This window comes from Pagrus pagrus, assembly GCF_965226575.1.
Source record: "Pagrus pagrus genome assembly, chromosome: 21".
In the NCBI taxonomy this organism is placed as follows: domain Eukaryota; kingdom Metazoa; phylum Chordata; class Actinopteri; order Spariformes; family Sparidae; genus Pagrus; species Pagrus pagrus.
Window position 1 is genome coordinate 23,411,590 of NC_140208.1, and position 12,721 is coordinate 23,424,310.

Below are 12,721 nucleotides of genomic sequence, written 5' to 3' on the forward strand. Positions count from 1 at the left end.
AGAGCCAGCCAGCTTCTGAGGATCACATCTACAGCCGCACAGAGGAGAAGGATGCCGTGACGCCCCGAAAAATGTCTTCTTGTTTTTTGACATAAAGAGCTGGGAGGGAAAATGACCCTGATGCTTGAGAGAGTTTTTAGAAATCTAGTGTGTGGGTGTGAGAAAGTGTGTACTAACAAATGCAAGTCTTTGAAATCCTCTTCCATCTGCGCCACCGCCTGCAATCAAGAGATAAACAGCCAATTGAAACTTCTTTTTTAAAAGAGCGCTTGCAGCCCCGCTGGCCAATTGCGGTTCTCCTTGCTGCCTTATCTGTGACAGACTCCTAGAAACTGATAGGGCCTTGCCGGGCCTCTGGATTCCGTTCCCCCGCACACTTACCAGCAGTTTATCTGGAGGCTGGAGCCTCTGTGAAATGGCAAACGGTGCCAGAGATATCATTCAACAAATCCCTGGCCTGCAGTCCCAGTCCCCTTGTTGTTCCTGCTGGCGAGTCACCGAATAAAAAAAACATAACACTACACTGCACGCTGGCATCGCTCAGCGCTCCCAGGTCTGCAGGACGACAGTGCTGCAGTATAAGGAACTGATAAGATCTTAGTTTATAAGTGGCTGTCTGCTGTGCAATGTCTCATGATAAACAAACATTTGGTTTCTTATGAATATTTAAAATTTAGATTTCCACAAGGGCTCTAAATGCCAGCAAAAATATTTATGTGACATTTGTAGCATGTAATGTGTTGGCGAGATAGCTTCAAACATTACAGCGCTGCCACGACCTAAAGAACATGACAGGCCGTTCATCGCAGCAGTAAGGATTTAAGAGTGCGCTGAGAACACACAGGTCTACTTGTTCCCATCACGTTGTCTGATGTGACATTAAGAACAAAGCCTCTGTCTTATAAATGGCGGCTCGCGCTCCATGTTGTTGTGTCCGGGCGTGCCTCGGCTTTGATGTGGCGCTGTGCAGGCGCTGTGCTGTAAACAGGTACCGTCTCTGTAAATCTGGCCGAGCAGCCGCTGATTCTTCTGAGGCTGAGAGCCTCTTCCAGCACGAGAGCATTCCTCGGCGGTCACTCACCGACCTGTCTCCCCTACTGGCTGGCTGCAGGCGCTATCTGCCTGTCTCTCTGCCTGTCGGTGCATATATCCACCTGCTTCCTCTACATCCACCTTTGTTTCTGACACCACCTGTGGATTTATCCGTCTCTGGTGTCTGGATCTGCTCATCTGTCTTCTGAACTGTTTTCTTTTCTTCCTACCTGTTTCTCTCCGTCGGCCTTTAATGCTTTAATCTGTGGCGCAAGTCGTTTGTTCAAAGACAGAGTTTCTAAGTTGACCTCGGCTCCGACACATTCCCACTCAGGTTACACCATTTTTTAGGGAAGTGCATCAGCCGGAAAAACTACAAACTAGCAAGAATGTGCAGGCTTCCACTTAGAATCCAAAACATAACTACAGCAGCTGATTTCACTGATTAGTTTCTGGTCAAAGTTCATGATTCCTGAGCTACTATACTCCTGTCTTCTGTCTCATCTCTTCCTCTCGTGTTCTTTTACAAGCAGCTGGCAGCTGGTTTTATTGTTTCAGTTCAAAACAGCAACAGATAATCACAAATCAGTCATATCTTTTTCTTTTTACATATCAGGCAACATGTCAGAATCTGATTCATGTGAAACTTGAATGATACTTCTCACAAATGCTTTCCAAGATCTTCAGAATAATGCTGATTGAGCCAAGTGGACCTACAATTAAAGGGCAACTTTTAAAAGGCAGTAACTGCTCATATTTCATTCCTCATTCATTTACTTGATTGCTAATAGCATCATTTGTGTATTTAAAGCTGCACTCATCATCACTTTTATATTATCAATGGAACAGATGACAATAGACTTCTTCTCTGTCCGACAATGCTTTAGCGTCATTCAGCTCATTGTGCTGTTTTTTATAGGTTTGTAACTTGGCCGTTGTGGTTTCCTCTCCTGATGTAAGGATTGTGTTCTGGACACAGCAGGCAGCTGTTGTTAGTGAAAACAAACCCGCTGCTCAGCACCGAACACTAGATAGAGAAAGTTAGTCACTACCTGGTGAACTTATCGGCGCGTGTAGCAGATACAGAGCCAACATTTTTATCAGGAGGTGGTGGAAACACAGAGCTAAAAGAGAGGAAATATATTGAACTTGCCAGATGGCCAGAAAAACAACTCCAAATGAATGGTAATGTGGCTCTGTGTCTGCTAACATGTTAGCCATATCATTTTAGTGACAGTGTTGTAGGACAGTAGAAGTCAAGGTTCAGTTCACACCCCGCTTTAGGAGACACGGTTTGGTAAACTGGGTGATGTTGCACATTGTCCGTTACTCATCCCGAACGCAAACGCGTGACAGACTTTTTGGGTTACATGCTGGCATTCCGACATCCCAAAATTCCGACGTACCGCCATTCCGACATACCACTATTCTGACATGCGAACGTCCCGGCATTCCGACAAAGTTTCACCATAATCCGCAACCCATAACCCTAACCCTTTTAAAAGATGTGTTGGAATGGCAAGACATTTAAAAAAGAAATAAATACCACCATTCCAACCTTAGGAGGCAAAAAATGTCGGAATGATGGGATGTTTTAAAGGTTTAATGTTGCCATTCCGACAATTAGGGCCTAATGGTGGAATGGCGTTATGTCAGAATGGCGGTTGCCTCCCAGCTTTTTGTGTCAACTTCAGCGCATGCTAACAGCACACAGCTAAATGTTTTTGTGTGGAACTTGTGCTTGCAAACTTCAGTCTATTAACAGTGTAGTCCCCTCATGGCTGTGAGCGTCGGACTGAGACCTCTAACGTGAGCGTTACAGTCCTGCGTGACGCTGCAGCCTCAAATGTCAGATGAACTAGACGGTAATAAAAACTCTCTCTCCCCTAGTTCCTGGTATCTATCTGTGAAAGTAGTTTTGGTTTTGAGATATCCTCCTCTGACACTTCTACCTCCACTATTACAATACAACAGAGGCGAATGGGATTTTGGTCGTGGCATTCAGAGCACTGAAAATTTACTTTTAAAAAATGTACACCAACATCTTGAAACAATGTCCCCTCACTCTGGATAATCAACAAAATAAATTGTTAACAGGTTCTGTAGGGGCTGTTTCTTCGGACAATAGTAGCTCCAGTAAAAACTGTTCACAGCGTGCTCTGTGGATTATCCAGAGAACAGCGACGTTGTTTCGAAAAGGTTACTAATCCCAAAACCCACTCTGCATGGCCTGACACTGCAACAGGTAAGTGAAAGGTTTGTATGTCAGTCGGGGTTTATTCGTACCTTTACATCTTATTACTATCTGTCCCAGGGCTTCATCTGTTCCCCTGCTTGTTCTGTGTGTCTCACTCCTCCCTGAGTGTGGAAGTGTGAGTGTGTGCCTGCATGTGTGGCAGCTCAGTGTTGGAAGGTGTTACTCACGAGGCATGATGCCTTGGTCTGCCAGCTGCTCTCGTGTCCTCCTCTGCTGAAGTCTTAACTGTAGGACTGAAGGTGGAGGGAGGAGGAGGAGGAGGAGGAGGGTAAGGCAGATGGAGGGGAAGAGCAAAAAGGAGGGGAAAGATGAGAAAGAGACGTGAAAGACAGGTAAGGGACAGACAAAAAGCGGGAAGAGACTGAGAATTCAACCCGATTAAAATGCTGTTTCATAATTCTAACTTCTAACACAAGACACTGATGTCAATCTGGAGTGATTGGACAGACGCTCATGCACATGTATGTACAGTACGCATACAGAAAACACAGACAAAAAAACAACGCTGCTTGCTCACAAATATTTCTGTGAGCAGGATGTAGGGAATGATAAACACAGCTCCTGGCTTTTAAACAGATCTGCTCAGCAGTGTGTGGTCCGCAGCGTGTGCGCACGTTTCTGGTGCTCTGTGTGTGTATGTGTGGTGTAGGTGGGAGTGCGGGGTCATAAACATAGAGCCTCCCCCGTGTCTGTTGGTCTGCTCGTGTCTGTGGCTCTTCGGCTTTCTTCTTCTGTCTTCGTCTGTGTGTGTTTTCCCTCCTCGCTGTTATCTGACCGGCTCTTGGTGAGACCCTGGATCTGACACGCCAGCATGAAATGTTCTGGCTTTTCTGCAAGGCCCTAACCACTTCCTGCTTGTCTTCCCTCTTGTTAATCATCTTCATCAGGTGGTTCACATTCACGCAAATTTGGCTACACTGAAGCATTTAATGAATTTCCTTAAACCGTTGAGCTTTGACGTAATGGCGTGATGAACAGTTTGACTGAATATCAGTGAGCTCGGGTGCCACATCATAGCGCTCTCCTGGGAGAGCACCTCCATTATGTAACACCAGGCCCTTCCCTTCATCTGACATCTGCTTTAGTTTACAGTGAGGGGGTCGTGACCCGCTGGTCGCAACATCACAGAGAGCAAACGCAGGCATCAGCTGCTGACTGAGGGCTGACCAAAACATGTAACTGATAGACGCTCGGACAAGGAACATCCCCTACAGTAATCAGCAGCCCACCATGTATACAGACACACATACAGGCAGGATTGGTCTCTTCTGTCAAAGAAAAAACAAGGTGACAAATAGACAGCAGTGGTAAATTTTAGCTAATTCTTCTTTGGTTTTAACTCATGGGACGACTCCTCACTGCTCTGTGAAACAACACAGCAGCGGCCGTATAACCTGCTCTTTTATGCTCAATTTGATTTTTACAGCTTTGCTTACAAAGGCTAACATTTAGGGCTAACACTGAAACAAATGTGCACATTATGTGTAGGCTACAAATTCATTCTTACAAGAGCACATAGGCTAACCCGTAACCCTGCATCTGCTTCTTCTTGTGACGAACGCGCTAACGTTGTGGCAAGGCAGATGCATTTTAAGTCAGCTAACAGCCTTACTTTTATACAGATATTGTCTCATCTGTAATGGAAAAAGCAAGGTGACAATGACATGTAACTGTTAGTGTTAGTTAATTCTGCGGACCGTCTTTGATTTTAACTGAAAGAGCGGCTCCTCGCTGCTCTGTGTTCTGTTTACTGAACGGGTTATCAATAAATCTTCTTCTGCGGAGCCAAATCTTGATGCTGTAGAACCTGCGGTGCTTCTAACAAGATAACTTTACAGTAAGGCTGCTGACAACGGCCTTTTTTTCTTTTTAATACACGCACGCAGGTTTTTGTCTCTGTTGTTTTGGAAAAAGCGAGGTGACAAATCAAATGTTCCTGTCAGCTAACTCTCCAGCTTCTTTGACTTTTACTCAAGTGACGTCTCATAGCTGCTCTGTTTGCTGAAAGCTTATCAATAATTCTGTCTGAAGAAGCACAGCAGCAGCGATATAATGTGCTCATACTCTTAACCGAGCTTCCCTCAGACCGTACGGTTGTCTGTCCTGATTGCAAAGAGCACTTGTCACAGAACGAGGACCCGAGCCAGGCTGTGTAATCACAGATCACTGAACCATACGATACTCTGCCTCTCCCACTGTTGACTTTGAAACTGAAGCCATTTGTTTTAACTTGGAGTTTCTTGACAACAGAGGACATACAAATCCACAGCCACATTTACAAGTTTTCAGATTTATAGCGTAAATAAATTACCATTTGGCGTGGTTTGCACTGGTGAAGTGGTGATAATTACACAAGCCAGTGTAGTGATATTCTGATTTATGGTCCTCCTGTGCCTCACACATTCACACTAATAACAACACCACACTTTTACACTTAAAACTCCAGCATCTCAGCCAAAGAGACTGGTTGCATTTGTTACATGAATTCTCCCGAACTTTCCCTCAGCACTTGGAGGAATGTGGTCACGACAGATGTATGAGCACGACTGTATAACTTCTAATAAACAGGTATCCCTAAATGAAGTATTAGGTTTATTTTAGTCTAATACCTCTGCATAGAGTGAAAATCCACCTTAAAACAGAACTCGCATATTTTATTCCAGTGGTCTTGGAAGGTTCGAGGCAGATTTGTGAATGTCAGCCAGCGGCAGATGCAGTAGAGCCAGTACTCCACCATTAAGATACAGTTTCTGGAGCAGCTCCATTGACAGTGACTTATAGTCAACACTGGAATAGTAGGCTGATGTAGAAAATAACTCGAGCACACGAGCCAACCCATTCCACAGGTAAGTGCTTTTTTATCTGCTGCCAGAGTGTCATTCATTGTCAGTGGAGGGTGTCTAGGTTTTGCCTCTCATACTATTACTTATTTTCACTTTTGTCAGAAATATTATCAAAGATCAAGAATTTGCCAGGAACAGTGGAGTCAATCAAAAGATCCACTCATATGAATACAAAATGAAGGCCCGACAGTAGAGGCTGCTGCTTTGTCGAAGAATAAAGTTCGAGGAAAATGGAACTAACGTGATTTATTATGATGAATTTAAACACAACGTACTGGCTTAGGCCTGAGCTACGTTGTGAGTTGACGTTGTTCTGTTCCTCACTTGAGTGACAAGCTAACGTTATGTTAATGTAGGTGCATTTTAAGTTGACGCTTAATTTTATCCCTTGACAGCGTCCAATCCAAAATTCGTTCTATTAAAGGATATCTTCGTAAGAACTGCAGGATTTCTCTTTTACGTTAGCTTAAAGGACAAAAATAGCTTGGTTTACTGACTGGGCACAGCGTCAGACAGGGGGAGGCCCGCTTGGGAGTACAAGGCTTGTTGTGTGAGTTCACAGACCATTACAGATCGAGTGTTAACTTTTCTTTTCCACATTGTGTTCGAATTGAGACTAAACAGTGACAGCTAAACTTACAATACATGAAAATAACACATAGGCTGTATTAACCCTGCAGAAAAGAATACTTTGGATGAATCAGTATCAAAATAAACAAAATATTTTTTTATATTTTCGATTAAGTAGTCTCCTCAGGTGAGAACATCCAGCATCATTATGTTAAAAAAAATCAGAATTGGGTATGGAACTGATAAGAAACAGGTGTTTTGTGATGGCGGCGGCTGTGTGTGGTGCTGCTTTAACATATGGTTGACACCTTAATGTATTGATTTAACTTATATTTGACGCCTCTGTCACACTGTTATGTAATGGCAGTGAGCTTGAGAGCGCGGGCCACAGCCCTTTGAGCTGTTAATCAAATCGGCATGAGAAGAAGTCGGTAACATACACACTCAGAAAGCACTGGTCAGTCCACAGGGAGCACTTACATGAGATCTTTATCTTTCCTTTTTGCTTCAGCCATGCAGCAGCAGTTCTCATGGCTTTGATAATGTACTGTAGCTCCAGCACGGTGCAAAAGGAGCCACAACAGTTGGTTTTCATGGGTTGCAGAGTGTAACTCAAGTCGCTGCAGTTTAAAGAAAACTGTAAATCCTGGACGGCCCGATTGTCTGAGACTCCCCCTGTCATCGGCGGTTATCACGGGGAGAATTACAGGCAGTTTTACTTCTCTTACGCTCAATATGTTACTCGTGCACTCATAAATTCACTCAAGCAGTCATGTCTGTTGTACGGTGTATTAGCCAACATTAATCCCTCCGACTGTAACATCAAGCAGACTTGTAGGAAGACGACCTTTATGGCAGTAAAGACAGTATCTCTACATCTGTCCCATATTAACCAGCTAGAGCACGTGGGTTAGAACAACACAGAACCTGAGCCAGCTTGGTGAAAAAAATCCTCCTGCTGTTTTTGAACACGGCCGTCCACCCTGTCACGTTCCCTGGAGCACCAGAGGTCATTTCCCACCCCGCCGATGTGCTCTAAACAACTCAGAGGAAAAGCATCATTTAGCCTGCCATTTCTGGGACGCAATTACAGTTCACAGGGAAAGTGGAAGTAAGGACTGACGCCGACCCAGCCAAGAGTTTTTACAGTCACAGCAGTGTGAAGTGTTGCTTTCAGAGGCGATCATGTATATCAAGCTTCACAGGGTACAGAGCAGGGTTTCAGATCTGTTGTTGCCACCATCAGTTACATTTTCCTCAGGGAGATGGCAGTGTTGGTCAGACTACACACACTGAAGTGCTTCAGTGCTCACACACACACACGCACACACACACACACACACACACACACACACACACACACACACACACACACACGCACACGCACACGCTTAGTCTCACACAATGTATCTTCAAAATAAAGACAGTTGCAGTGAAGAAATTGTAGGTGTGTGTCAGAGGAAAGGAAAGTGATGGAGTTGAAGTGTGTGTGTGTGTGTCTGTGTGTGTGTGTGTGTGAGGGAGACAGATGAATAAAAAGCCACAACAGCTGCTGTGTGTTAAGGGGAGTTTAAATCAGAGTGGTAGTTCGTACCCTTCCTCCCTCTTTGATATTCCCAGGTACACACACACACACACACACACACACACACACACACTACACATTATCAGCTTCCAACTCAGCCATATTAAGATAACCTGTGACCTCTCTCCAGTCTCTAATCTCCCTTTATCAGCGTGCACAGTGTGAGAGTGTCTCACTGGCTTGCCTCAGCAGCAGCAGGTTGGCGGCTGGCACGGAGCAAGTGCACAAACCTGCCCAAGACATCACCATCACATGTCGTGCTTTTACGAGGAGGCGGATGAACATCAAAGAACACGCCCAGCTGTAAATCCATCACGCTGTGACAGGGCGCGTTGTTACGGCTCTGTGCTCAGGAGGATTTCTGACTTATGCTGGCCTCCCTCTGGTATTCCTCGTACCATCACATCACATGCCCGCAGTATATTACACACACCTGTCACTCTGCTGGTGTTACTGAAGAGAATATCGAGAGTGTCAACACAACCCACCCGTGAGGACGGATGAATGACATCATGTACGAAGGATTGCCTATAAATGCCAAGTGTTGACAAACTGTTTGTGAGCCTCTTGAGAATAAACACAGCTGTGCACAGAAACAGTGAGAGTGCATACACAGACACAGAGAGGTTCAAAGAAGACACATGTCAATCATCCTCTGGCTTACCTGATCTAAACTTGCTTCGTATCAGTATGGAGTGTTCAGAGCCCAGAAGAGTCATAATGCTTACAGTACAGTTCCAGTGTTCAAGAGTTGCAAAATAAAGTCACACACACTTGAGAAGCGGTACACACTTCGACCCCCGTGGCCACCTCTGGACGCCAGACTGAGATGAGATGGAGCTGACCCAGCCTGCCTCATCAACAGCTCTCTCAGAAAACCAGTGTAAGAAAAATCACACACACACTGGCTGTCCTGTATCTCTGTCAGCCAGTGTGCACACCGGCAGCAGCCTCTGCTCTCTGTGCTGCTCTCTCTCTTCCTGCCTCCTCTTCGCTGCTCGCTCTCCCCCGCAGGCTGCTGTGGGAGTGTGTGAGTCTGAGGCTGCTGAAGCTTTGGTCCCATCTGAGAACTCTGAGCCGGGCCAGGGACAGCACACAGAGATATGCCCTGCTCGGGGAGGGGCTAACCAGCCAGGGTTTCCTCTAAGCCCCGCCTGTCCCAGCCCGGAGGCTGGACAGGGCTTGGCTGATGACTTCTTCCTCCCTTGCCACCAGTGTAAATATATCTGCCTATCAGCCCGGCTGACTGTCATTAGAGAGGGAGAGCAAGATCAAGATAGAGACGCAGAGGCTGATAGTGGAGCAGCAGTACAGCCAGGAGGGAAGAAGTGGGAAAAGCAGGGATGGCAACAAGTTTTCTTTTGATAGCAGATGAAAAATAACCTGTCAGCTTACATTTAACTGCTCTCAATGGCACACATAGGTGAAATGTAGACAATAAACATAAACTGTCTCACTGAACATAAACATAAACTTTAACCCTTGCTGTACAGAAAACATATTCAACAGGCTCTTGCTGTGTGGCCGTTGGGATGTGTTAGTACAATCCAGGGCCGGGGAGTGATGTGTTACAAGAAACACACCAGTAAAAAAAAAAGCAGTTTTTTAAAGGCAACGATTTCTTTTCAAGTTCCTGTCTCTAAAACTGTACTTCTACTCTTTACTGAGAACATTTTTAAAATCCGTAATCTACTTTTTACGTCTCTAGTTTGCCATTTATAACTTCGTTACAGCCAGTCTGCTCCAAATGTGGAGAGTAAGGGTCTGGAAAAATCAAAAACAAAAAACAAGCAGCAGCTTCCAGTGATAATCCCTGGCTTCATCTGGTCACTGTTTAGACCAAGATCTAAAAAAGACAACAGAGACATTGTATCTGTTGTAGAGAAAGCCTTGATGTGTCCACTCTCATTTCAGAAACTCCTCCTCTAATATCTGCAAGCACATTCAAGTGAGTTGCACATACTGTACATCCATATGTAGTTAGCTAGCTAACATTAGCTATGTTCATTTGTGTGTGTAACATTAAGCTTTGGTGATAATGATAATGATAATGATAATGACATTAACTTATCTTGTAGCTAAAGGTCTGCTGGGCTTTTAAATCGCTGTGCTCTAGAAAGCAGTTAACCTGCCATAATGCCAAATTTTAACAGTAATGTTACTTTCATAATTGCAATTGATGAAAAATACTAATTATTAAAATGAAACGTAACGTGCTCTCGGGGTAATTTATTTACTAGGCACATTTTACTTCTACTAAAGTTTCTCAAATGGTGATTTCTACTTTGACAGATAATTTTTACTTTGACAGATAAGGGAAGAAGTGTTAATGAGCAGAGAAAGGCTTCATTGGCTGATTTTGTTTTCTTCTGCCTAAACAAACTAAATAAACAAACGCTCTTTGTTTTCATGACTGAATAAACTGAATAAACAAACTGACCTTAAAGGACAACACAAGTTTTACTTTGTTTATATTTGGCGGACCCTGCCACCTTTTCTAGCTTCAAACAGTGTTCTGGGACCTTATTTTCCTCTGAGAACAGCTTGTTTATTCACTGATGGACAGAAGTTTGTATTATTACCTCATTAATATTGTAAATATTAAAATTCTCAGTTTGAATTTCTTCTCCAAAACTACACAGTGTCCCTCTAAATTTGCATTAATCAACATGTTTGTAAATCCCTTCATGTAATGTGAAAGGTGTCTCTTGCAGTAACACGTCTGCAGAGGATGGTATTTCTATTCTGTTGGTCCCCTCAGCTCGATGGAACATTTTAGCTCCTTTCAGCTTTTTATTTTGGTGTTATAGCCGGCTACTTTAATGTTTCGGTTCAGTCTTACACCTTCATCTATCGTGTTCCCAGCAGCTGCAGGAGGCTGTTTTTAGTAAAAGTTTTATTAAGTGGAGCATTAAGCTGCTAAAGAACCAGAAGTTTCTCCCCAGAACCGTGCAACTGTTTGCTGTCATATAATTTATACCAGCTTTAATAGAACATCCCCTCATGCCACAGATGAACTGCATTAATGTCTTATATTTTCCAATACTCAGCCCAATGACATAGGTTATAAGATATGTCATGATTTTAAGAACCAAAGTCACATCCTTTCCAGTTTCCCTCATGGGACCTTATTTTGTAAAAACTTTGTATGGTAGTGAACAGAGGGAGACAATTTATTTATTGATCCTGTTTTAATTGTGTCATGAATCACACATATGATGTTCGTCAATTTAAAAGATCATTTTCCAGGTCAATAAAGTCTCAGATATAGTCTCAAAATACATCATGATGAAGACGACACAGCCAACAGTGTCGTTAGTGACATCGTCTCCTAACTTAAACATTGTAGAGCTGCTCCTGTATATCAGCAGCTCACAGAACTGAACCAGAACCAACTCTCCTTTCACAGAACTGCAGTTGTCAATATGAGCACATTTATTGTGATTTTCATCTTTTTTATTACCTTTTCTGAGCCCAGTTGGCTTCATGTTGGTGTTGGTGACGTGTGTTGATGAGACGATGTAGTTCACTGAGCACTTTAACACAAAACTATGTGAGATTTTATTTTAATAAAAACAAACTGAGACTTTATTGACTTGGAAAATTATCTTTTAAATTGATAAACATCATATGTGTGATTCATGACACAATTCAAACAGGATCAAACATTTATTTGTCTTTACCCAGTGACTTGAATTGTTTTTTTGTTTTTTTTTTCAAAAACTAAGGTCCCACGCGGTCCACCCGAAGGTCTTCAGCTCTCTATGTTCACTCCTTTTTTGCTCCTTTATCTGTTTTTACTTCTCTATATGCTTTGGCAACAAAAATTTATTTACAGTTCGTCATGCCAAGAAAATCAATTCCCTAAAAAAAGACACGAGTGAGGAGAATTATTGGTCACTATAAAAGTCAAGCGTTCTGAGTTGAAGTCCAAGCTTTCGTCAAATGCCCCATATTTCAAATAATCAAGTGACATTCAAAACAATATGCTCATTATAATTGATTAAAGGGTGTGTGAGTGCAGTCCGTCAGCCGGCAGCTGAGAAGCAGGAGGTTTATCTTATCAGCAGTTTGATAGCAGATTATCTAGCTCGTATTCAACAACGCATCCCTTCCTCCAGCTCCCACATACCAGGCGGACATTTGTCAGAGTTGAACTAAGCTGTGTGCCCGCTCTGCTCAGACAGGCGCTGTTAGCCAACTGCAGCTCCTATACATCGCAGAGCCTCCAAAACGTCTGTCAGCACAGGACGTCAGCTGGACACATCAAGGCCGTTCATTCTCACAGTTGATTTGATCATAATGTGGAATGTGACACAATAGTTAAAAAGTAAGCACAGGTATGTATGGGAATGTCATTTATGTGTCCTTGTTTTTGTTACACAGCAGGTGTCAAAGTCCAGGATGGCTGTTGTTCCAGAGCGCTACTGTCTC

General features: G+C 43.5%; 1 protein-coding gene across 4 annotated transcripts in view; it reads right to left on the reverse strand.

The window, feature by feature from the left end:
* Window positions 1–12,721, reverse strand: part of myocd (myocardin) — a gene marked incomplete at its 5' end in the record, with an annotated part of 63,750 nt that overhangs the window by 22,114 nt on the left and 28,915 nt on the right. For 2 of the 4 annotated variants that reach the window (XM_084342618.1, XM_084342617.1), the window contains one exon: window positions 3,457–3,522. In XM_084342618.1, coding sequence (XP_084198744.1) covers window positions 3,457–3,522 — 66 coding nt within the window. Of the gene's footprint in view, window positions 1–3,456; window positions 3,523–8,951; window positions 9,334–12,721 lie in introns of those variants that run through there. The other 2 variants (XM_084342619.1, XM_084342621.1) reach the window with 2 other exon arrangements.